At 31.7% G+C, this 27,963-nt stretch overlaps 2 protein-coding genes across 2 annotated transcripts in view; both read right to left on the minus strand.

Moving 5' to 3' along the window:
* The window catches only part of Ida (anaphase promoting complex subunit 5 ida), a 7,334-nt gene extending 6,181 nt beyond the window's left edge, over window positions 1–1,153 (minus strand). The window contains exons 1-3 of the mRNA XM_074259112.1: window positions 1,133–1,153; window positions 811–992; window positions 634–747 (exon numbers count right to left, since the gene is read on the minus strand). Coding sequence (XP_074115213.1) covers window positions 634–747; window positions 811–992; window positions 1,133–1,153 — 317 coding nt within the window. The remainder of the gene's footprint in view (window positions 1–633; window positions 748–810; window positions 993–1,132) is intronic.
* Window positions 1,154–8,162: 7,009 nt separating this feature from the next.
* On the minus strand, window positions 8,163–27,341 carry Pgm1 (phosphoglucose mutase 1). Its single transcript, XM_074259523.1, has 4 exons — window positions 26,789–27,341; window positions 12,215–12,653; window positions 8,656–8,858; window positions 8,163–8,575 (listed from the first exon to the last, which is right to left on the minus strand). The coding sequence occupies exons 1-4, from the start codon at window positions 27,023–27,025 to the stop codon at window positions 8,318–8,320; spliced, it is 1,137 nt and encodes a 378-aa protein (XP_074115624.1). The 5' UTR covers window positions 27,026–27,341; the 3' UTR covers window positions 8,163–8,317.
* Window positions 27,342–27,963: the final 622 nt, after the last annotated feature.

A 27,963-nucleotide genomic window follows, 5' to 3' on the forward strand; every position in this document is an offset into this window, starting at 1 on the left:
TTTAATTCTAGTTGGTCGAAGGTTTCAGGATCTTTACTTTCACCAACATCGGGCAAGTATTCTTCGTCCTCAGAACTGTTTTTGTCATAGACGGAATCAACTTGCATCGCGTCTTCGTTCTCATCCATCGGCTCAAGAGTAGTTTCTTCGACAACCAAAATTTTTTCTGGTTTTACAATTGATGAAACGTAGGGATATTGAATCTTATGTTTAGTTGTCGAAATAAAACCTGCGACGTCAGCCATACAAAAGTAGCAGTTCTTTTGATTTGTTGGTACAGAACATTTAATAGGCTTCAAAAACTTCGTTCTTTTGATTTCTCATCTGCTCTCAACGAATTAACATCGTGTGACACCGACCACAAATGGTATGAGGTACCCAGGTTGTTTGTTTTCAATTTATTTGAAAAAGGTAAAATATAAAGTTTAATAAAATACTATTATTTAAATTTTCAAACGTAAATTTGAACATAAAAAACTTTTCGAACGTAAATTAAAAAATGTTAACATACATGTATTTTAATTTGTTAAACACTGATGAGATACAAAGAAAAACCATTCATTCATATATATATATATATATATATATATATATATATATATATATATATATAAATTATTTAATAATACATACTTATTTTTACTTATCAAATAATACGTCCAAGCATGTGCTAGTTGTAAACAAACGTTATCTCCAGCGTCTTGGGCCATTACAATAGCTTCTTTCAAAGCAGTTTGTGCAACCGTCCTATTGAAATAAGAAATTACCTATTAATTTGAAGCCTATTACCTATTAAAGAAATGAACATACTTATGCTGGAATTGTGCATGTAACGCAGCCAAGTTTAATGCTGCATAACGAAATATTCGAGATACATCTTCAGATACTGTTCGATTTTCAAGAGGTGCCAATCTGTCGAAACAATGATAAAGGCTGTCCAGTGCTCCACAGTATTCATTTACTCGTAAGCAATTTAAATAACTTAAGTAATGCTAAAACAAACAGTTGTGTTGAGTCAGAAAAAAATGTATATAAACAATTAGATCACATATTTTCTTTCTAAAAAAAAGGATCCAAAAATTTTCCTCTGGTTTCAAAATGACTATTATTATTATCAACAAAGGTCTTGTACCTTTGATCGAAAATATTCCATAATCATGAATCTAAGGTTAAATAAGTAAGTATTTACAATTCTTTCGAATTTTTAAAATAATCCGAAAAATAGTTGATTTTCTAGTCTATTCCTAAAACTTTTAGTAAAAATATTTCTAATCAAAAGTTGTTAAGCTCTTTGAAATTGAGGATAGTTTTGTTTTGTACTTATTCAATTTCACTTATAGAACTTCAATACATTTTTGAGCACCTAACGAAAGTAGTTATTTAAGGTAGCTCACTCACGACATATAGTATGTGCCAATCGTTTTCTTCCACTCCCTAGTATTGCTGGTCGCATAAATTATCTCTTATTCGCTTTTGCTGATGGTACATTTATTTAACTAGCCAGTCTATTTATTTGTTTCCTTTATTAAGACCCAACAGCTCAACGCCATTAACAGAATCACTTTATACAGTGACCAAGTACAGAATAGCGACTAATATCTACAAATTATCCTAGCTTTATACAAACTGAAATATAATAACGTAGATAACAGTATTTTTATTGCCATACATTAGTCAATTACTTATAACCTATTGTACTTCAGAAATATTTGATAGAAAAGAACAACATAATATATTCATAATTAGTGATAACTATCGCTGCGTAGTGATACCAGTATGGATACACGAGAGTTCACCGCTAGCGGTTGATTATTTTCTAATAGGTTCATTAAGCAATCAGCGTTACACAATAGAAGATTGCAGATAGTTGTAAGTCTACACAATAGGGAAGCTTAGATCCATTTAGCTTTGACGATAGGTACTTTAAATAATTGCGACAATCTAGTGGTACCAGTAAGGACAACAAAGGCTAGATGGGCTAAGGATTGAGAGCAGTCAGTATAGTTCTTGCATACGTTCTTTAGTAAGAGAATTGAAGCACAGATTCAACGCTCCTCCAGGGTGAACACAATTGCATTCGTGTAAAGTGCATAATAATAGGTACCAGCTGACGGATATTAGTCAGTTTTATAAGATAGACATTTTAAGAATCTGCGCTGTAATTTTTCAAGGCTTAACACATATTTTTTTGTAGATAGGTGACTAAATTACTGACGCATATTCTAGTTTGGGACGAACAAGGGCATTGCGTAATGCTTTAACTGTATTTATATTTTTCATACCTTTAGTTACCCCTATAACAAAACCACGTGTTCTGAATGCATATAAAGTTATCGCTGTATAATGTTCAGTGAAAGTCAAACATGAATCAAAGGTTACTCCCCGATCCCTACATTTAGTAACACGCTCAAGTAAAATTCCATTAATCGTTGGTGGAAAATGAATTTCAGCACTGGATCGATTGAACGTGACGACTTTACACTTTGACTCATTGATATATAATTTATTCATCCTACACCATGTAGCTAAGCTTCAAGATTTATCTGCAGGTATTGGCAGTCAAACCAGGAAGGTATACAAAGATAACATTGGGCGTCGTCACCAAAGAGCTTAAAGTAGCATAATATAAAATCAGCTAGGGGATTGATAAAGATTAAAAACAGCAATGGTCTAAGATTGGAACCTTGTGAGACACCAGACGTAGATACATATGGTCTAGATCGGTAGCCGTTAAACACAACATGATTTACTCTGTTCATGAGATATGAAATTAGCAGGTCGATCAACCAAATAGATAGTCCAAGATCTCGAAGTCTATCTATCCAAAGTAGAATGTCCACTTTATCGAACGCCTTAGAAAAATCATATTTACTGATCATTTATAAAAAAAAAACTATACGTTCAGGATCTTCAAAATTTTTTTTTTGGGTTATTTCAAGTATATTATTCTAATAGATATCAGTATTTCGAAACGGTTGTAAAATTTTTTCAATACTACAACCGTAAAGGTTAGGTTCTCAGGATAAATTATTTCAATTTTTTTTCTTCACAACCTGTGTAGTAAATTTTCCAAGTAAATGTTTTATTGGTCAAATCAAAGGTAATTTCGTAAGTTTCAACAAATAATTTTCAGAAATAAGTTATCTCTTCTTATTTAAAATCTTCGCGGATGAACCCTAGTAGAAATGAAATCGAGTTTTTGGCTAGTGACTGACCAGTTCAACTAGACTTGTCAGTTACTGATTAGAATCGAGCGAATACTTGATTATTTTTACTAGAGAAGTGATCGAAAATCCATTTTTTTTACTATTTAGAAAATTTTAAATGGCTACCATTTATGAAGTAATCGACTAACTTTGCTCATCGTTGAATTCATTCGAGGGGACAATTTGATTGATGGGAAAAATAGAAGTGAATATTATAAAAGCTAATATTATTATTCAGTGCGTGAATTTTTCTTCGCGTTACTGTGCCATAATTAAAACTTATTACCATTACTCGTATATGAATTATTATTATTACTAGAAATTTGAATAGCGCGCTACACGCGCGCCTAAATTTTTTAACTAATAATGAATCGTGGCCCGATTTTTGCGAGTTTCGACCTTTGACTAACTTCAAGACTATCATGTATTTTAATTTAGAGAATTATTATTATTATTATTTTTTTTTTTCTATCACAGCAAGCGCATGGCGCATTTGTAATAAGAAATGTTTTGTCAAATTTAATGAATACTAGGAGTTCAAATTGCGCGCATACGCGCGCGCTCTAATCCTGAATCAATAATGATTCAGGGTCAATGTTTTCGAGTTATTTTGATACTAAACTAACTTCAATCAACCTTCAATTTTAATGTATAGAATTATTTTCTGTCATACGTATATGCATATGAACTACTGCTTGATCGCACATTCTTTGACAGATTAGAGCTGGCTATCGAAACAAACATTCCGTATCGATGAGTGATTACTCTAACACCAAGGTGGAACTGTGGATAAAGAGTGTGTGTATTTATTATGTCAACGCTATTTATGTCAAGAAATCTCAGTTTTCTTTAACTTCGCAAGTCTTAGTAAATAAGTCCAGCGAAATTGCTGCGTTACACCGAAAAGTCGAGTTTTAATAAAAGTAATTAACGATGGAATTGATAGTCGGATCTCACGGAAGATCTCAAACACGATTTGGCGAACAATCGCACTGTTGGTATCATTACAAACACGGCAATAACATTCGTTTCTACGACCCTGACTGCATGTGGCAGGGAAACTTCAACGGTAATCAAAAGACGTGACCTACGATTTTCTGCAAGCTTTACGGCGGTTGTTTATTGAAGATCGGACTACCAGCACGGAATATCTTATCGATTCTAGCTTAGATCTGTCTATCTACCTTCGAGGCTGGTTGAAATCAAATCTGACTCCAATTGGTTATCAATTGTATGTCGATTGGTGGATTGGATTCAGAATTTAATTCTGAGAAAATGGTATTCTTTAATTTATCTGCCATTAAAAATTTTATTTGTCATAAAAAAAAACGAAGATATAAAAAGAGTCTCCGTTTTGTATCTATAACTTGAGAAACATTAAAGATATCTAAAATTTGAAAAAAGATCCTAAAAGAAACGAAAATTTCAGTAAACGAAGTCTCAACTCCCGGAATTTTTTTTTTTTTTAAGAATTATTAGGGAAACCACAGAAAACCCCAGTCAGGTACAGTCGGCTTATGATTTTAATTTGACGTTGAAAGTTAAGGGGGATAGCCACTGTAAAATTTCGGAAAAAAAATTTTTTTTTTTTTTTCATTAAACTGAAGTTTATATATTCAAAATTATGTATTTCAAATTTTATAGAAAAATTCCGAATAGTTTTCGAGTTATAGTCATTTTTATAAGAGCGCGTCGATTGACCGTTTTACGCGCGGCGCTTCGACGAAAACGTCGCCTGCTCGCTCCGTCTTTGATTCGTACGGGTTGGCGATTGTTTTCCCTCACGATTGTCAACCGTTACAATTATTTGACTTTTAACGTATATTTTTTCTTATTGTTGAGATACTGTACCTCATAGTTTAGTTGTTTTGTATGAATACACACTCGTTCTTTAATTTATTGAGTTTCTTAGTGTACTCGTTATTGTTTACTTACTTATTTTTTTAAATCTTCTGATCTTTTTTTTTGTTTATTTAACAAAAAAATTTGTTAAATAATGGATCGTAAACAAAGTAAAGTTATTAAAAACGAAAGAAAACTGCCAAACGACAGGAAAAAAATTTAATCGACCGCTCAACAGATATGAAACTGAAAAAATACTGGCTCTCAACGACGTGATAGTGCTTCCAAGAGGAAATTATCACAAAAATCTGATTGTACAATTGATTCGAGTATTAGCTACAAAATTATAAATTTTTTTCGATATTTAATTTACTAAGTGGCTGTGTATCGTGTAAAAAGTGTGGTGGTGATGTTAACTTTACTGAGACAAGTATTCGAGGATTAGGTTTTAAACTAGTTGTGAATTGCAAAAATGTGATCCAGTTTTGATAAATTCATGTCCACTCATCAAGAATGCGTATGAAATTAATCGCCGTTTCATCTTTGCAATGCGGATAATTAGTATTGGGTTATCTGGAGCTGAAAGATTTTGTGCTTTCATGGATTTACCACGACCAATGTTCCATAGCTTTTACGATCGTCTGGTCACACAAATCAGAAATGCAGCTAGAAACTGTTGTGATTTAGTGTTGAAAAAGCTGCTAAAGAAGAAATCCAAGAAACCTGCAAGCATTTAAAATCCAATGACATTCCTGGAATTTCTGTCTCCGGTGACGGTAGTTGGAAGAAAAGAGGGTTTAAATCTTCATTTGGTATATCTTCTCTAATTGGTTACTTCACTGGCAAAATCGTAGATGTAAGTATGAAATCCAGTTATTGTAAGATGTGTGCGCTAATGAGCTCAAAAAAGGAACAGCTGAATACGATCAATTTATGCAAGACCATGCTCTAGACTGTCCAATAAACCATGAAAATTCTTCTGGACAAATGGAGGTAGATGGAATAAAAGAGATGTTTATGCGATCAGAGTTATTACATAACGTTAAGTATGTAAACTATATAGGTGATGGTGACACTAAAACGTATAAAAATATTTGTGATGCTAAACCGTATGGGGACATGGTGAAGATAAAAAAAAAGGAATGTATTAATCACGTGCAAAAACATCTCTTTTATTCCATCTACCTCCATTTGTCCAGAAGAATTTTCATGGTTTATTGGACAGTCTAGAGCATGGTCTTGCATAAATTGATCGTATTCAGCTGTTCCTTTTTTGAGCTCATTAGCGCACACATCTTACAATAACTGGATTTCATACTTACATCTACGATTTTGCCAGTGAAGTAACCAATTAGAGAAGATATACCAAATGAAGATTTAAACCCTCTTTTCTTCCAACTACCGTCACCGGAGACAGAAATTCCAGGAATGTCATTGGATTTTAAATGCTTGCAGGTTTCTTGGATTTCTTCTTTAGCAGCTTTTTCAACACTAAATCACAACAGTTTCTAGCTGCATTTCTGATTTGTGTGACCAGACGATCGTAAAAGCTATGGAACATTGGTCGTGGTAAATCCATGAAAGCACAAAATCTTTCAGCTCCAGATAACCCAATACCAATTATCCGCATTGCAAAGATGAAACGGCGATTAATTTCATACGCATTCTTGATGAGTGGACATGAATTTATCAAAACTGGATCACATTTTTGCAATTCACAACTAGTTTAAAACCTAATCCTCGAATACTTGTCTCAGTAAAGTTTACATCACCACCACACTTTTTACACGATACACAGCCACTTAGTAAATTAAATATCGAAAAAAAATTTATAATTTTGTAGCTAATACTCGAATCGATTGTACAATCAGATTTTTGTGATAATTTCCTCTTGGAAGCACTATCACGTCGTTGAGAGCCAGTATTTTTTTCAGTTTCATATCTGTTGAGCGGTCGATTAAATTTTTTCCTGTCGTTTGGCAGTTTTCTTTCGTTTTTAATAACTTTACTTTGTTTACGATCCATTATTTAACAAATTTTTTTGTTAAATAAACAAAAAAAAAGATCAGAAGATTTAAAAAAATAAGTAAGTAAACAATAACGAGTACACTAAGAAACTCAATAAATTAAAGAACGAGTGTGTATTCATACAAAACAACTAAACTATGAGGTACAGTATCTCAACAATAAGAAAAAATATACGTTAAAAGTCAAATAATTGTAACGGTTGACAATCGTGAGGGAAAACAATCGCCAACCCGTACGAATCAAAGACGGAGCGAGCAGGCGACGTTTTCGTCGAAGCGCCGCGCGTAAAACGGTCAATCGACGCGCTCTTATAAAAATGACTATAACTCGAAAACTATTCGGAATTTTTCTATAAAATTTGAAATACATAATTTTGAGTATATAAACTTCAGTTTAATGAAAAAAAAAAAAAAATTTTTTTTCCGAAATTTTACAGTGGCTATCCCCCTTAACGCCTATCTCTTCAATATGGAGGTGCACCGCATGCTGACGTGCAAATACTGCCCGGACCAAATCGACGACGCCGAACACACTTTCTTCGAGTATTTACGGTGGAAGGACTATATAGAGATAGCGTCAAAGAAATTATAGGCACCACGCTCTCTCCCGGGAAGCCCTACATGCTCCAAAAAGAAGATAACTGGTCAACTGTCGCAGCCTACGCAGAGCGCCTTTCAAAAGAAAAAACTGCAGACAGAGACCAGTAACCAGGAGTAGGCATCGTGAGACGCAACATGGACTGGATTGAAATAATGTTGACGCGATTCCGATCGAGTTTTCCTCATAACATCTATAAGGAAAGGAGAAAGAAGGATGTTTAGTCGGTATTGACTTATGAGTCTGTCATACCCAGGCCAACGTCTAGTCCTGGTATACGTAAATGAATTTGACCTCCTCTAAAATAAAAAAAAATAAATAAATAAATAAACACACATACGCGCGTACGCGCACGCAAGCACAGCCGGACATCTGGACGGGAATAGTCAGAATGGCACCCTGGGACCTCAAAACGTGGAGATCCCATGAAAATTCGACTTTCGAAAATTGGACCAAAATCAATAACTTCCCTTTTTTCGAAAATTTTCGATTTTCTTAGCGGGAAGTTAAAAAAAAAATTTTTACACTGTCCGATTTGGCATGAAAAGCCCCAATTATTAATTTGTCAGTAGACTGTAATTTTACATTATTAAGATAACAGTTTATATGTGTTGACTAAACGAAATCTTAGTGATGTTCATTCATTACGTTCTCTGTAGGGATTGTACAAATACATTATTCGAAAGAATGAAATTGTTACCAAAGTATTTCCACCCTGTCGGAACTTCAAAACAGGGTACTCCCGTTTGTTTTGCAACTTGATCTATTGCTGAACTTGTTGGCATAGATCGTGCATATCCCTTTATTCCAGTTTTTTGGAAATATGGAATAATTTTCAAATGAGATGCTAAAACCGCTAAAGAATCTGATGGTGTTACAAAAATTGCATTTTTTCCGATAATCTGAAAAAAAATTTTAATAGAGTTAATTTATTAAAGGCTCAACATTATATGCAATGCCATTATATACTTTATAATCTTACCATATTTCTATCACCGTCGCCATCAAACGCTGCTCCCATATCATAAGTTCCATTTTTAACAGTATTTACCATATCTGCAGCATACGTCAAGTTTGGATCAGGATGAAGACCGCCAAAATCTTCTAGGGGAGTTGAATGAACGATGCAATCTTTATTCACTCTCAGTTCAACTTCGAAAATACGATTGGCATACGGTCCAGTAACTGCATAATATTATTTTTTTTTGTTATGTACAAAACATTTTTTTAAATTTCAGTTCGTCAATTGTAATAACTAACATTGAACACTTTTTTTGTGTTCTTTCGTTCACGATATCTCTTGAACGAATTAACCAATTTTGACCGGACTGGTGGCAATCGACGTGGTTTTTTGAGGTTAAGAGCTGATTAGTTTTTGGAGTTAAACTATCAAGCCGTTTAAAAATTATTCCAAAAAAACCACATTTGAAAACAATTTTTTTTTCAGTTTTTTGAAGATTTCTCAAAATCTATCGATCTGAATCGGTCCAAATAGTTTACAAAATATGTTTGGTCAAGACCTTTCGAATGACACCAACCGCGATAAAATCGGTCGAGCCGTTCGAAACACACACACACACGATCGGTAGATTCGTTCGAGAGATATCGAGAACAAAAGAAAACCGAAAAAATTGTTTTTTCGGAGTTACTCTGAAATTCCTAGTTTGATCGATTCAAACTGAAAGATTTGTTATAAGACTGAAAAAACTGCCTTGAATACCGCCAGCCGCGTGAAAATCGGTTGATTTATTCAAAAGTTATTGCGATTTGAAAATTCAAAAAATCGTGTTCTATGAAACTTCTATCAGACTTTCAAGCTCGAAGAGCTCAAAAGCATAGAAAAGCTATTTCTTTGAGCTCGGAAAGCTTAAAATAACACACAAATTGTATTTTGAGCTTGAAGAGCTCAAAAACATCATTAATGCAATTTTAAGCGCCTAGGTATGGATTTAGCAGAAAGTTGCAGGGATGGCCTTCAGGGTTAACCGTTATCCTAATTTTTTTATTAACAAATAAGTTAAACTTTTCAAAATCGATTAGCCCGAAACGATGTTTTAAAATTTTAATATTAACAATTATTTTTACAATGAAAATTTAATTGATGCCTCGATAAAAAAAAGGAAGGTTTTTTTAATGGTTACATGCGTTATTTATCAAAAGATCCTGTAATAGAGTAAAAATAAAATATACACAGAGAAAAAAAAATCGTTAGAATAAGGATACGCATCATTATTCTGACTATACGCTGTATAGTCATTTTTTTTAGATACGCTGTATAGACAATTCAACTATACAGCAGATCATAAAAATGACGATCCGTATCATTATTTTGGCGTTACATTGAGTTAATTCAACTATACAGATCCTCACGTTAACAAAACAGTTGCCTGTTTTGACGAGACTACATATATTTATGAAAGCTATTCTCTGTATGCTTAAGTCAAACAAATGAATCCTTAAATCATAAATCCGGATCGCTCCTTTAAGGAAACGTTATTTAAGGATACGTTGGATAGTCATTTTAACAATATTTTTTTTCCGTGTACGGTTTTGTAGAATTTGTATTCGATTATTTATTAATTTTGTCTATTTCATATTTATTACAAAAAATTGTTTTATTGTAATATCAAAAATTTGGAAAACGGTTGACCATAAAGGTCATAACTTTAGAAGAAATCAACCGATTTTTACACAATAGCAATCGATGTAGTTTTTCATGTCCTTTGAAATAATCGACAACAAAAGTTTTTTAGATAAAAAATTTCAGAGTAATTCCAAAAAAACACTTTTTTTGGTTTTGTTTCCTTTACGATATCTCTCGAACGAATCTACCGATTTTGACCGGATTAGTGGCGATCGAAGTGGTTTTTTAAAGTTAAGAGCTGAATAGTTTTTGGAGTTTGATATAGCTGTTTAAAAGTTATTTAAAAAAAAACCACTTTTGAAAAAAAATGTTTTCACAGTTTTTTTGAGATTTCTCGAAATCTATCAGTGCGAATCGGTACAAATTGTATTCAAAATCTAAGTTTGGCCATACCCTTTCAAATGGCACCAGCCACGATAAGATCGCTCATACTGTTCATAAGTTATAAGCGGTTAACACACACACACACACACACACACACACACACACACACACACACACACACACACACACACACACACACACACACACACACACACACACACACACACACACACACACACACACACACAGACACACACAGACACACACACACACATGCATAGTGACACCCTCGCGGGGATAGTCAGGTAAGCTTCCTGTGACCTTAGAACGTCGAGATCTGATGAGTATTTGACTTTTGCAAAACGGAGTGAAACTAAGAACTTTCTGATTTTTGAAAATCTTCAATTTTTTTAGCGGGAAGTTAATAATATTAATTAAAAATAAAATTCGGAGTATTGCAGGAGTTCTCTCGGAGTATCTACGAAGTTTTGCTGATGTTTTTACGGAGTATCCACGGAGTTTTATTGGTATTTTTTTCCAACAAGTAATTAAGAGAATAAAAAGTAATGAAGAAATAATTAATGTACATTGTTTTTTAATCTTCTCTGAAATCATATTAATAATATTTAAAAAAAATAAACATTTAAATAAAATAAAAAAAAAAAATACTGGTCTCTGTGGGATTCGAACGTGATCCTTTATGATTGGAAGTCCGGCACGTTAGTAACTAACCCAAATCGAATTTATAATTTCATAGCTTTTTCGTCTTATTTAAATTAAGTTGATATAATCACTGGAAAAATGGTCATCCTATCGCAATACTATAAACTCGAAATTTGTACTATACAACATGTCAAGAAAAATTATAAGTATAATGCTTATACATGTTAGTATAGCTTGTAACTTTCTTCTCAACGTTTGATCAATTATTTTTTAATTTCTATTACATATAACTAAGAATTGAAATAAATTAGTCATTTTTTTCAATAAAAACTCTCCGAAAATATTATAGAAAACTCCGCTAGAATACTGGTAATTCTCCGTGTATACTCCGCGAATACTTGACTGAAATTTCATCAGAAAAACTTCCCGAAAACACCGACAAAACTCCAATGAAACCCTGCGATAACACCAAAAAAATTCCGCGAATACTCCACTAGAACACTGGTGATACTCCGTGCATACTCCACGAAAACTCCACCAATACTCCGCGAAAACTCCACCAATACTCCATGAATTCTCAGCAGATACTCCGTGAGAACACCGACAATATTCCGTGAATACTCTATTAAAACACTTGCAATACTCCAAGAAAAACCCGACAGAACGCCGTTAAAATCTTGTGTCGTGACTGCACACAATACTCCGCGTTACCTCCGCTAAAACACCGCCTAAACTCTGCCAGTATCCCGAGAAAACTCTATGACGGAGTATACTATGCAGAAACTCCGTGTTTCTTCCGAGTTTTCACCAGGTCATCAATACCATTAGGGTATCAGAGATAAGATAAAGTAACTTATATTGATATTTATGAAAAATCAAAAGTTGAATGAGATAATAGAAAAACACTTACCCCCATTGAGACAGTCAACTAATATTCTAAATTGGTTGCTTCCAGATTCGCCGCAAAGGAGCTTCTTTATGGTTGGGAAATCAAAAATTTCTTTCATCAATGTAACATAGTCATCAACTGAATCTATAACATCTATGACACAAGTTTGAGTATCAATCTGAACATGATGACTTTGGATTTTTCCAATATCTACATGAATGCCGGTAACAATGTTGTATGATTTCAAACTTTTTGTGAATGCAAAGATTCTTTCAGTGACATTATCAGGTGCTGGTCCACCATTTGCGCAGTTCAATTTGATCCCAAAATCAGCATTTGGACCACCAGGATTATGAGAAGCTGTGAGCACAATTCCTCCAATTGCTTTGTATTTTCGAATAATTGTAGATACAGCTGGGGTAGAAAAAATCCCATCTTTACCAATAATTAAATGTTTGATCTAAAGAAAAAATGTTAGTTACTGACTAATTTAAACTTTACAAAAATTTTTATAATTATTACTGGTTATAAGTTACATCGAATAATCTGATAACTCTAACGGCAGGTATATCTATATATATGAAATATTTCATGTAAGTAAAAGAGAGAAAGAAATATAACTTATAACCAGGTTATACGGTATGTTAACCTCCTATAATTTTTGAACGGTTTGACCGATTTCATCGTTGTTGGTGCCATTCAAAAGGGCTCAGCCAAACTTAGATTTTGAATACAATTTGGACTGATTCGGACGGTAGATTTTGAAAAATCTCAAAAAAACCACAAAAATTTTTTTTTTTAAATGTAGTTTTTGTGAAATAACTTTTGAACGGTTCTGCCGATCGATTCCAAAAACTAATCAGCTCTTAACCTTAAAAAACAACGTCGATCGCCGTCAGTCCGGTCGAAATCAGTTGATTCGTTCGTGAGTTATCGTGCAGGAAAGAAAACCAAAAAAGTGTTTTTTCGGAACTACTCTGAATTTTTTTGTTTGATCAATTCAAACTTAAAAGTTTTTCATGAGGCTTCAAAAATTGCGTCGAATACCGCAAACCGCGTGAAAATCGGTTCATTCATTCAAAAGTTATTGCAGTTTAAAAATTCAAAAAATAGTGTTATATAGAATTTCTATCAGGCTTTTGCGCCCGAAGAGCTTAAAAGCATAGGAAAGCTGTCTGAGCTCGGAGAGCTCAAAATAACACATTAATTGTGTAACAGTTTTACCTGTTCAGGTTAGCCCCTAATCAATTTTATAAATAACTAAACAAAACTAACAACAATAAAAATTATCAGGGCGCCACCAGGATTATTTATCACGGTTCCTGGAACCGGTCCAGAGCTGAGAAAACTTATCTTAGGGTAGAGAGAGTGGAGGAAGGTGCTGTTAAATAATAAAAACTTAATTAACAAGGTTGATCAACATTTATTAACAACAAGAATTTAACAAACTTAACAAGTTTAAGCGCTCACTCACACACTTATAATCTAGCGAAGCGGAGAACAACTGCGAAATAAACGATATTTACAAACGAACCTTCCAATGACGATACGATGACTAGACGGGCTTTTTTGAACGAACGGTCTCCCACACCTACGTAAAACTAATGGGCTTTTTTGAACGAACGGTCTCCCACACCTGGCCTAAACTAACTTAAAACTATAAGTCCACCGGACTAACAACGAACTAACTACACACTTAAACTAAGTCCACCGGACTACCGAACTTAACACTATTAACACTCTCTATCACGCATAACCCGTTCAATTCTTCACACACATAACCCACACTTCGCTTAATTGATTTTTGTATAATTTTAAATTAAAAAAAGGATTTTAATTTAATTACAATATTCTTAGTTTAAATTATTCAATCATTAGTAATTAATAAAACGACAAACAATATTCAATTTACAACCAATTCTCAATTCCAATTGTTAATTTTAATTCCGTTAAAATTTTAGATGGATTAAAATTCCTCAGTAACTTATTGTCATGGTCTTAAGAATATAACAATACTTATTTAGAACGAAAGGTCTTAATATCTTGAATTAACTTTGGATAATTAAATTAATCACGTAAGAATTTTTACAATCACATTCAAAATTATTAATACCAAATTATTAATTAATTCTAACTAAATTTTTCGTGATAATTGTGACTTAATTGACTGATTCATTAGACTTAATGTCCACGCCGATAATTATCAATTCAGTAATTTTAATTTAACTATTTCACGGACTTAATCCCCAAATTTACTAAATTCACACGTGACAAAAAATAATTTTTATAATATAACATTATCAATGAATAATTCCCAATATAATCTTCTTAATAATTTTTCCGATTGGTATTGTTTTTCAATAATAAATTCTTAATAAGATATTCTTAATAATTAATTCTCAATAAAATAATCTTAATAATTGTCTACTCGTTTGTCAGTTATAAAAATTCGACACGAGTCGAAATAGTCAATTTTACTTGCTAGAACATTCGCCAGTCGAGTCTTGATTGACCTTGGGTATTGGAATTTATGCGACACAAAAACTGACGCTTGACCAAAATTCCACGAATAAAAATTTGTCTATTTTTCTCAATGACAAAAGTTAATCAATTTTACTCAGTTAATTATTGAAAAATTAATTTAATGAATTTTCTTAGATGTTAGTTAATTGATTGAAAACTTTTAGATATTAAAACTTTCCCGCAAGGTCGATTGAGTGATCCTCGGGTATAAACCCCCATGAAAATCACTAAATCCAAAACTAGCAAATGTTTCACTATTAATCTATTGAATTAAATTTTCGTCGATTAACGATCCAATTGATAAATAATTAGGAGAAGTAACTGGGCATTGGATAAACCGCGGTCCACTTCCTTCCCACAGAGCAATAATTGACACCTTGACGAACAAAACGATGATCTAACTCACTCGTTGAGGATGAAGTCCTAGTTGTAGTTGGCTTCCTTCGTCTCGTCAGTACTCTCGGGAACGGTCCTTTTTGATTTCCGTGGCACTCAGTCTGGCGGTCACACTACTTCTCCCTTTTCCACTGCACGGCTCACCTATTTTAACCCAAACTCACCCCCTCCAATTCTCCCTTTAGGCCCGTAGATCGAGACGCGCCAGTGCTATGTCGAATAATTATCGATATCCGGTGACTTATCGATTAAGGGTAATTTTACCCTGTTACAATTGCATTTTTGAGCTCGAAGAGCTCAAAAATATCATAAGTGCAATTTTAAGCGCCTAGGTATGGAATAAGCGGGAAATTGCAGGGATGGCCTTCAGGGTCAACCGTTTTCCTAATTTTTTTTTTATATTTTTTTAGCTCGGCATTCGCACCTCATATAAATAAATTCATAGTATATTCTAGAAGAGGATTCGACGCTCTACAAAAAAGGTCTCTTACACTTTTATCATAGAGATAGCTGCTCTAAAGATATTCAAACGTTAGCTTCAAAATGTACAAAATTTCAACTATTCAGTTATTAAACTGATACGAATTTATTTTCATCCGAGACGGACGTACAGGGGTTTTTACGTGCAGACGACACTTAATCTGTAACTAATACGCGTACGCGCCAGTATCTATTGGGCTGTATAGAACTTTATACAGTCGAGGACAATGTCACGCATACGTCACCAATCTCTATACAGCCGAATAGCTTACTATACGTTATAACTGTCATTTTAAAAAGCGCACCTACGACTAACTTTAAGATTTTCATAGTTATTTATGTACATTCGGCGAGCTACGCGCAAATACAGTCAAGGTGATATTTTCAGCAGGGATAATATATAGTCCATTGAAAAGTTACATTTGGGGTTGCATTTGTTAGAGGACGTAATTTTATTTTTTTGATGTGTAGGGGGGGGGTCAATGTAAAGCTAAAATCAAGTTTGTGGGGTCGCCACTCTTGTCCCATGGCTGACATCTTGAAAATAGGGGTTGAAATGGTTTTTACGATATATATTTTAAACTATTTATTTGATAAAAAAAGTTTGTTAACATTTTTTGTTGCAAATTAAATTCTCTACAACTTTGGCCTAGTAACTTTTTGTCGTAGAACTATAAATAAAAAAGTTATAAGCGAAAATATTCAAAAATTCGACAAAAAAATTTCTATTTTTCGGAATAACTTTTTTTTTTATCATTTTTCGAAAAAATTAAATCAGACCATTTTTGTAGATCGTTTCTTAAGGAACAACTTTTATGAGCAACATTTTTTCATTAAGGCAATAGCTAAGGTTTTACAGCGCACCGAAGTGAGTAATATTTTTCAGTACTTTAAACTATACCTATATTATACAATGTTTTTCAATGATTCGTACCGGTCAAGAATTTTCCGGAAAATGGAAACATTAAAATTTGGGCAACTCTAAGTAAAGAAATCACTAAATAAAAAATTTGGATAAATAATATATTGGAAATAATAAAAAAAATTATTTGTAAAAAAAAAAGATGATTTAAAATTTCGATAATAAAAGAGGTAGTAATGTAAAAATTCAATTACCAAAAAAAATAGAATTATTTCAAAAAAGATAAGCATAAAATTAGAAAATTTAAAAACAAGATATCCGTGAAATTAGACAAACCATAAAACAAACACCTAAAATGACAGAGATTTAAAAAAATGGAAAATAATAAATTTAAGCAAGTCAATAAAAAGACAATTGAAAAATTTAGAAATTTAGAAAAATAGACAGTTCTAGTTATTTGTAAACTTAATAAAATGGACATCTCTAAACATAGATAAGTATAAATTTAGATATCTTTACTTTTGGACATCTCTAAATATTTACAAATATAAATTCTTACAATTTATAACAATGATGATTAAAAATGTAGTAATCATACGAAATAAGCGCTAAGAAATTTAAAATACAAAAGATATCTAAAAATTAATTAATTTTCTTGTAACTGCTGCTCCCGGAAGCTTACAGTTATTTTTGATCGATTGTCTTTTAATTATAAAAACACACCAAGATTTTGATTTTAATCGAGGTAAAAAATTTTTTTTACTTCCAGGAACTACCAACAGCTTCTGTGACCGCTGCTCCAGGAAGTTGTAAAGTTATTTTTGACTAATTGTCCTGTAAAATGTATACCTAGATTAAAAGCAAAATTTCTGTAGGTTTTTAAAATTAAAGGACAATCGATTAAAAATAACTGCACAACTTTATGGAGCAGCGTTTACAGGATCTGTTGGCAGTTCCGGGTGCTTGAAAATATTTTTTACCAAAATTAAAAGCAAAACCTTGGTGTGTTTTTAAAATTAAAAGACAATCGATCAAAAATAACTTTACAACTTCCTGGAGCAGCGGTCATAGGAAAATTAATTAATTTTTAGTTATCTTTTGTATTTTAAATTTCTTAGCGCTTATTTTGTATGATTACTACATTTTTAATCGTCTTTGTTCTAAGTTGTAAGAATTTATATTTGTAAATATTAAGAGATGTCTAAAATCAATGATATCTAATTTTACTGGTCTATGTTTAGAGATGTCTTTAGTGATTTCTTAACTTAAAGTTGCCCAAATTTTAATGTTTCTATTTTCCGTGAGTTTCTTGATCTGTACAAATCATTGAAAAGTATTGTACGTGTGTACCAATAATGTGTCATCAGTTATTGTTTTTTTTTTTTTTATTTTGTTATTATAATTTTTTTAATTATAAATTAATAATATTGCAAAATTTATAATTAAAAAAATTATAATAACAAAATAAAAAAAAAAAGAACAATAACTAATGACACATTATTAGTACACACGTATAATATAGGTATAGTTAAGAATACTGAAAAATAGTACTCACTACGGAGCGCTGTAAAACCTTAGCTATTGCCTTAACGAAAAAATGTTCCTTATAAAAGCTGTTCCTCAAGAAACGATCTACAAAAATGGTCTGATTTAATTTGTTCGAAAAATGATAAAAAAAAAGTTATTCCGAAAAATAGAAATTTTTTTGTCGAATTTTTGAATATTTTCGCTTATAACTTTTTTATTTATAGTTCTACGACAAAAAGTTACAAGGCCAAAGTTGTAGAGAATTTAATTTGCAACAAAAAATGTTAACAAACTTTTTTTTATCAAATAAATAGTTTAAAAGATATATCGTAAAAACCATTTTAACCCCTATTTTCAAGATGGCGGCCGTGGGACAAGGGTGGCGACCCCACAAACTTGGTTTTAGCTTTACATTGACCCCCCCTACACAACAAAAAAATAAAATTGCGTCCTCTAAAAAATGCAAGGTTAGGCCTAAAAAATGTAACATTTCAATGGACTAATAAGGCTGAGACCTGATAGGGCCAAGGCTTTATATCCCTTCTGTAAATAATTATCATCTCGACCGTATTTGTGGCGGGCTTGCCCATGGTGCTTAAAAAATTTTTCGACCTATGGTGTCCCTTGAGGAAAAATTTCTCTGAAATAACTGTAAAAAAATTTTAATAAGTACGAATAATAGTTCATAAAGTTTTTTGTTTTCTTAAAAAGTCCGAAAAAGTCTTATTAAATCAGAAAAACTCTTTATTCGACTTAGAAAGTCAGGTTTTTACCAAGATTTCGGACTCTGCCAGAAGAGTTATTCAGAGTTATTAAAACTTCTTGTAGGAATCCTTGTGGAAATAATTCTCTGAAAAATCTCTTAAAAAGTCAAATTTCCCCAGCAAGTTGGGACTTTCCTAAAGGGTTATTAAAGATTTGATAAGACTTATTCAGTTTTCCAATAAAAAGAAGAGAAAGTTTCGTTTCAAAAAATTTACTGGTCAGAATTGGAGAAAATTGAAAATTAAACTATTGAAAGAATTAATGCATGTTTTGTAAAGAAATTTTTTTTCGAATAATATTTTCATCACAAAAATATTTCGATAAACATATAATCGCTCATAGTTGAGCATGTCAAAACATCAACAGCAAATAAAGTGCATTTGCTGGTAAAGACAGATACTACTCAGAGAGTAAATCAAATCAATATTTAATTTGGACTATAACATATATAACTTAACTTTCTAGGTAGGAAAGAATTTTTTAACTATACTCCATCTATAAGAAACTGAAAATACTTCTTTTTTCAGTCAACTTTTTTCAGCAAGCTTTTTTCATTTATTTATAAATGATGTCATTTGTCAAAAAATTTTCTGAAAAAAAATTAGTATCGGCATTATTTAAAAAGCTAGAAGTTACGAAAATTTGAAAAACATCGAAAAAAAAAATTACTTTTTATAAACAAATGCGCATAACAATAGATTAGCAATAATTAAAATTTTTGATAACAACTCATTTAAAAGATCGTTTAATCTTTTATATATTGACTAGAATGTTTATTTTCGTATCTCTAATAGTTTAAGAATTATATGTGATTTTTAGTAGACAGATGAAGCAGCAGCTGCAACAACTTTTGTAGCACGTATTTTTGAAAAGAACAATAAAACGACATACAGTAGAATCCCGATTATCCGGATCAATTAAAACCAGGGGTATTCCGTATAATCGAAAATCCGGATAACCGATTTCAAAGTAAATCAAATAATATTTAAGTTTTAATAATTTTTTATTATGTAATGGGTTTTGCTTAGATAATAGGATATATAAAAAACGAGCTATAACAATTGATATTATTATTTCCAACCAAAATTTTATATTACATAATACCTATGTAATTTAAAATTTTGGTTGGAAATAACTTGTTATAGATTTTTGCCGTAATGAATCACATCTTTTTCTCGCAGCCAAGTCCCTGATGCGCTTCAGTTGTAACAACTGTATGGGATCCGATTCGTCCTGTCTTTCAAACCACTTAAAAGCAGCATCTAGAGCATCAAAAGCTTCTGCGTGAGATGGTACTTGACATACATCCCCAGTTTCAGTCTCTTCTTCATCTTCTCTCTCCCCTTGTGGAAATAATTCTCTGAAAAAACTCTTGAAAAGTCTTTATAACTCTGAATAAGACTTTTCGAAAGTCTTCACATCCCTAACTAAGTAAAGGAAAGACTTAATAAGTCTTCAAAACTCTGCAATACTCTTCAAAAGTCAAATTTTCCCTGCAATTTCGGAATTTCTCAAAGAGTTATTAAGACTTGATAAGACTTGTTCAGTTTTACAGGAAAAGAAGAAAATATTTCTTTTAAAAAAAATTGCTTATCAGAATTAAATAAAACTATAAAAAAGAATTAATGCATGTTTTAAAAAAATTTTTTTTAAATAATATTTTCATCACGAAAATACTTTGATGGGCATCGAATCACTCATAGTTGAGCAAGTCAAAACATCAACAGCAAATGAAGTGCACTTGATGTTGGAAACAGATACTACTCAAAGAGTAAATCCAATCGGTATTTAATTTGGACTATCAAATATTAAAGTCAACTTTCTAGGTAGGAAAGAATTTTCTATCCACACGCTATCTGCTGGAATTAATTGATACCTAACATATTTTAGTTTACGAATTTACAGTTAGAATCTTTGAGTGTTCTTAGTTTCTAATAGGTGGCATGTGGTTAGAAAATTCTTTCCTACCTAGAAAGTTGACTTTAATATTTGATAGTCCAAATTAAATACCGATTGGATTTACTCTTTGAGTAGTATCATAATATTCTCTTCGTCGCACCCTTCACCAATGCTAAGAATTTTCATTGCTTTGGTTATTTGTTTAAAATCGTCGTGTGGTTTAATTGAAGAATCAGATAGAGTTAATTTTAATAATTTATTCCATGCCCTTTTTAATGTTTGCAATTCCACAGAATTCCACGCTTCTACCAGCATATAACAACAATCTTTTAAATTAATTTCTTCAAAAAACTTTAACAACGTTTCTATTTCACTGTCGTCTGCTGATAAAAGACGACGCAGTAGCTGCTTTCTGTATAAACATTTTAAAGTTTCAATGACACTTTGGTCCATAGGTTGCAATATCGATGTTACGTTAGGGGGCAAAAACTTAACCGTGAACTTCCCATTTTCTCGATTTAGTGTTTCAGCGGAAGGGTGCGTTGGCGCATTATCTAATAACAACAATACATCGCCGTCTTTTCCCACGTCCTTTTGAAATTTCTTTACCTCAGGAATAAACGTATTTTCATACCAAGTAAGAAAAATATCTGTGTTCATCCACGCTTTTTGTTGGTTAGCGTAAATTAAGGGTATTTTAACATTCTTGAAGCAGCGCGGATTTTTTGATTTACCAATAAGTAGCAGTGGCAGTCGATGTGTTCCTTTAGCGTTTGCGCAAACCATAACTGTAACTCTGTCCTTACTCACTTTGTGCCCCGGTGCAGCATTTTCACGTCGCGATGCTAATGATCTGCTTGGTAGAGCTTTCCAATTAAGACCTGTTTCGTCCGCATTGTATACAAAATCTAAATCGTATTTTTTTTCATCTAAAAATTTCTTTTAACTCGTCTACAAAAGAGTCGGCTGATGCAACGTTAGCAGACAGTTTTTCTCCTTGAATCTCCAGTTCTCGAATTCCATGTCTGGATTTGAATCTTGCTAACCATCCACAGCTCGCCTTGAAAGAAGTATCACCACCAAGTTTTTGATTAAAATCCAATGCTTTTTCGCATAACAGAGGTCCAGATATGGGCTGACCGCATGCTCTCTTTTGTAAGAACCAAGTAAAAACTGCATTCTCCAGAATTTCATTTTGAGATTTTTTTCATGACTTTACGTTGCGAACTTCCATCTTCTTGCTCAAGCGCGCAAGTGAATTTCATTATGGAATCAGAATTCTTTTTAATGTCTGATATCGTAGAAGTTCCGACACCATATATTTGTGCCAACTTACTGCCGGATTCACCATTTTTTATACTCTCAATTATCTTCATTTTGTCTTTAAGAGACAACACTACTCTTTTTCGCTTGGACATTTTAAATTTGCAACACAAAACGTAAACAAAAATAAAAGACAACCTTTCAGTTGAACGCTATCAAAGAGAATGAAACAATAACAAACACTATCCCGCAAACAAATGAGAGTGGGAGTACACCGTCGGAGGCGGGAATAAACTTGTCGTAACATGTCTCGTTGTGCCGTCAAAACATTTTTAAATTAATAATTAGAGCCGAGACGAATGAGTCCGGATAATCGGATGTTCGGATAATCGATGTTCGGATAATCGGGATTCTACTGTATTTATAACTTTTGCAATTTTTTATGTGTTGATAAACGCTTTTAGAACATTTTTCTAGGCGTCATTCCGGATCAAATGAGCTATCGCACATAATTTTAAGAGCAGTATCTCTATTTTAGACCATTTTGAACTTGTCGACTAGACAAGCTTGCGGAAAAAAGTTGACTGAAAAAAGAAGTATTTTCAGTTTCTCATAGATGGCGTATGGTTAGAAAATTCTTTCCTACCTAGAAAGTTAAAAGTTATATATGTTATAGTCTAAATTAAATATATTGATTTGATTTACTCTCTGAGTAGTAGGGTGGGTCAAAAAAATCGAATAATTTATTTTTGACTTTATACTCTGAAAAATAGGTTCGTAGACACCTAAAAAGAATTCTCTCCAAGTATAAGCTCTTAATTATAACGGGAAGGTCCTCCGCTTTGCGGGTTTCTATTTTTTTCGAATAATCAGATAAAAAAATTTATATCTCGCTTCCAACTGCTTGGAAAAATATTCCGTGGCATAGATTTTGTGAGAAATTTACTGCTCTACAAAAATGGTCTCTTATGATTTTTTGATTAAGTGAAGCCGTTACGAGATATTCATCGTCAAACATTAACGAATATCAATATTTCCAGTTTTTGATCAATAATTCGATAAATTTTAATTTAAACTATGAGTTTCAGGAAAATTTACATAAATTTGAGTTTCGATCGATAAAGAAATGTTATAAACAATTTTTTTAATATTGTTTTCAGTCTTGAGCTTGTTTGATTGCATTAAAACAAGAAATTAGAGCATTTTTTTGACATATAGCCAATGATTAGTTTAATTTGAAGTGAATGACATATTTCTTTGTCAAATTTAATATGAAAAGTATTGAATCAAGTGAGAAACAACCAGTATTTAACTTTTTATAGATAAATTTTTTATTGAATTATCAATTGCAATATAATTGTCTATATTTTTAACATAACAGTACGCTATTACTATAAATAATTTCTTTTATTACAATTTGGGAATGTTTTTGATGTTCTTTGACAACTTGCAATAAGTACTGGAATTGTTCTTCATTTTTGTCAAGCATTGATTATATTCACTGACTAATGCAACAGCTCGCTCTGCTGAATCATTGACAACTTTTAGTTGTTGAAAGTATTCTTTATTTTCGAGATAACTCTCATTAGTAGGCCATAATTCAACATCGACATCAAGAAAGTCATACGGTAGATCGAAGATTTTGAAAAGATTTAATGACTTTTTAGACACAAAGTCACTCAGAGTTCTCTGCGCCAATGAATTCAAATCTTTTTAGCAATTACAAATCTTTTAGCTTTAGAATCTGTACCTTCACGAGTATTAACAGCTTCAACAATACTTTTTTTTTCCTTCTAATGGAACGCCATCGTCAAACAGTGATAAAATGGCAAGTTCATCGCTCAAATACCATAAGTGCGAAATCATTTTTTCACACGTAGCTGAAGAAATCAAAGGATTGATATGTTTGTACTCAATAAATTTTTCATAAACTGCAAGTCATGATAAGCAGCAGTTGTTGCAGAAGTTGATGAAAACCAAGCTTTTAAATACAATGTGACTATAAAAATACAGAAATGACGAAGACCATGCAATTCTTTCTGAGAGAGTTTGAATTCATCTCTGAATAGATACATTTTCAAACTATAAATGGCCTTAGCCATCCATCTAGCATGATGAACAGTACCAGGACGTTTGAAAGAAATCTTTTCTTGAGGCATTTCTCCAAGGAAAATCAATGATAATTCCAATAATTCTTTATCTAACTTATTATAACATTTCTTTATCGATCGAAACTCAAATTTATGTAAATTTTCCTGAAACTCATAGTTTAAATTAAAATTTATCGAATTATTGATCAAAAACTGGAAATATTGATATTCGTTAATGTTTGACGATGAATATCTCGTAACGGCTTCACTTAATCAAAAAATCATAAGAGACCATTTTTGTAGAGCAGTAAATTTCCTACAAAATCATGAGTTCCGCAATCCGAAATAATTTTTTTCATCGACTTATAAAATTCATAATAAAAACGAATATTTTCCTTAAAATAGCCAAACTTCAACTATGAATATCTTTTAATCGGTTGAGTTTTTGAAAAAGTCATAAGAGACCTTTTTTGTAAAGCATTCAATTTCTCACAAAATCTATGCCATGGAATATTTTTCCAAGCAGTTGGAAGCGAGATATAAATTTTTTTATCTGATTATTCGAAAAAAATAGAAACCCGCAAAGCGGAGGACCTTCCCGTTATAATTAAGAGCTTATACTTGGAGAGAATTCTTTTTAGGTGTCTACGAACCTATTTTTCAGAGTATAAAATCAAAAATAAATTATTCGATTTTTTTGACCCACCCTACTGAGTAGTATCTGTCTTTACCAGCAAATGCACTTTATTTGCTGTTGATGTTTTGACATGCTCAACTATGAGCGATTATATGTTTATCGAAATATTTTTGTGATGAAAATATTATTCGAAAAAAAAATTCTTTACAAAACATGCATTAATTCTTTCAATAGTTTAATTTTCAATTTTCTCCAATTCTGACCAGTAAATTTTTGAAACGAAACTTTCTCTTCTTTTTATTGGAAAACTGAATAAGTCTTATCAAATCTTTAATAACCCCTTTAGGAAAGTCCCAACTTGCTGGGGAAATTTGACTTTTAAGAGATTTTTCAGAGAATTATTTCCACAAGGATTCCTACAAGAAGTTTTAATAACTCTGAATAACTCTTCTGGCAGAGTCCGAAATCTTGGTAAAAACCTGACTTTCTAAGTCGAATAAAGAGTTTTTCTGATTTAATAAGACTTTTTCGGACTTTTTAAGAAAACAAAAAACTTTATGAACTATTATTCGTACTTATTAAAATTTTTTTACAGTTATTTCAGAGAAATTTTTCCTCAAGGGGTACGTATGCGGGTTTTTAGGTGCAGGGGATACTTAATTCATGAATAAATAGCGTACGACGACATATACTTACTGCTCCATAAACTTAGTAACTGAGTGATTCGCAGATTTCTGAGCCTTGAGATTAAAAACAGTGAGAAATTTCAGGAATAAGTTTTAAGATTAGTTATTTAAAAATTTTATTATATATTTTTTGAAAGCAGTCACAGAGAAATGTTGGTTTTTTGTTTTTGTAAGTTTTTTAAGATCCGTTTTGAGAAGTTACCTTATAACCATTACCCTTGAACCTGATCAACTATAATTAAGAGAGTAGTTAAGGGTACAGAGTTTTTCTGTACCCTTGATTAAACGTCTACTAAAAATTTCAAATACTAGAATGTAATTTGCGCGGATTTCATGAATATATCAGAAGGATTTCATGCTTGTGATATATTCGACCAATCACATCACGAATAAATTGATGTCACATACATTTTATCTCAATTTTATTATAGGATGGCATGGAATAAAGATCGAAAATAAATCAAATTTAGACTCGTTAAATTAAACATATTTGATTAATGTATCTGATTCGATTTGAACAGATAAAACTAGGTCTATGTAAATGTTTACTTCATACTTAAATTTTAACTAAATTAATTTAATATGATTTGATCTACTTTAACAAATAGCATCGAATTTCATGTCTCAAGCACGAACGAGCGAAGTCTATAAGCTCTGCTAGCACCTAAAAAACTAAATCTTAGATTTTTTAATTTTCATACTAAAGTATTCGGGATACTTTATTGTATTATATTTATGTTTTTATTGTATGCCATTAGTGAATGTATTTTCAGATATTTTTTTTCTAATTACATTTTGAGAAATTTCTTAAATTGCCATAGGTAAAGTATAATGTTTTCACGACACAGTTATTCGTGTGTTTTGTTTCGGAAATTTTATTATATTTGATTCCAAAAAATATTGCAGACGTAATTAAAAAAATAAAATTGCTAAAGTTATATTTAGTCTTAAAATTAAGTTTAAATCTGAAGTTTCTAACAAAAAACCTTTTTTGATATTTCTCAAATTAAATTATATATTCATTGTCCGTTTTGCAAGATTATAAACTTGACAAGGAGCTTAAAATATATAAAAAGTATAATCTATAAAAGCCAATAAAAATTTTCTTCTCAATTTATGAGAATAACGACATTTTAGATGGTTTTAACTCTTCAGGACATGGGCTATGAGATTTTTTCTCACGCAACAACATTTAACATAATGAATATCGCTGCAGTGCAAGTGAGATACTAAAAAACATCCATGTCCTGACGGGTTAATTCAGATAAATTATATTTAAATGGAAAAAATCTTTCGACAAAAAACTAAAAAACTTCATTTGTTATAAAATATTATCACCAAACGGTAAATTATCATTTATCTTTGACCCCCCGAGGGTCAAGCCGTAATAGATTAATGATAAGAAAATTTGGCCAATGTGTTGTTTAAAAAAGTCGAATTTAATTTGGCAGAATTTAAACTACTTACACCATTAGCAACGGCAATTTGTATTATTATTTGTACTGCTTCTTTACAATAGTAACGTCCATCTCCTCCTACTACGAGAGTTCCATTTAACTGGTCTTCTTTAAAAACTTCTAATATGGATTGAATAAAATTTTCAGTGTAGTGTTCTTGCTGGAAAACTTTTACAGGTTTTCGAAGTCCCGAAGTACCTGGTTTTTGATCATTATATACTTTAGTCTGTAATGTCGTCGTATGCATTATTATTTTCAGTCTCAGCGAAATTTAAAAATGAATAAACGTTATTTTAATAATTGTATTTGATGATTATATTCAATTACATATATTTTTGGAATTATAGTTATAAGGAATTAGAAATTGTCAAAAATACACGACGGACCCGATATTTAACAACATTTATAAAATCTACAAAGGTTATATAATAATATTATTTAAAGTAAATGAAGGCGTGATTCACTTCAGCAACTTATAGACGGACTAAAGAACTACAAAACTGAGATAGAAAAAGATTATCATTTAAAAACTCAGCTGTTTTCAAAATTTTTTCAGAAGTAGATTATGCGCTCTTAGGGATTGCGGCAAACTCTGAAGCTTAATAATTTTCTTAAGGCTGAGCACAATATTCCATGTATTTTCAGTATTTTTTTTTCTAATTACGCCTTAAATAAATTTGACAATTAGATAAAAAGAAGTTTTCAATCGAAAGAATATAAGAAGACTATTAAACATTACAGAATATTTATATTATTTCATTTGAAATTTTTCCTAAAAGTAGTTGGAAAAATAAAAAATCTGAAAAAGATATTTATTCCCTCGCAGTGTTCGTGGCCTCTAAGTTACAAGTTGATAGTATAGAACGTAGACAGAGACATCTCTTCTTAACTTTGTCAGTATAGAACGTAGACAGAGACATCTCTTCTTTATTCTTGTAAAAAATTTATACAACACATCCTAGACCCAACGAGGATACTTCAGACATTTAAAATGTTAACTTTTAACATGCACTTTTTTTTGTAAGAGTGCGGTTTTTTTCATTGATTTTCCATTAAATTTAATTCTTTTACATTTTCTATGTTTTTAGCCGCTAAAGAATGAGAAAGATACCTAAAAAAAAAAAAGTATAATCTTTCTTATAATATTTTTATTACTTTTCCGACTTAGATTATCAAAAGTGTTCC

This window comes from Cotesia typhae, unplaced genomic scaffold (assembly GCF_013202065.1).
Source record: "Cotesia typhae breed Kobodo isofemale line unplaced genomic scaffold, CoteBio_Ctyphae contig_20, whole genome shotgun sequence".
In the NCBI taxonomy this organism is placed as follows: Eukaryota; Metazoa; Arthropoda; class Insecta; order Hymenoptera; family Braconidae; genus Cotesia; species Cotesia typhae.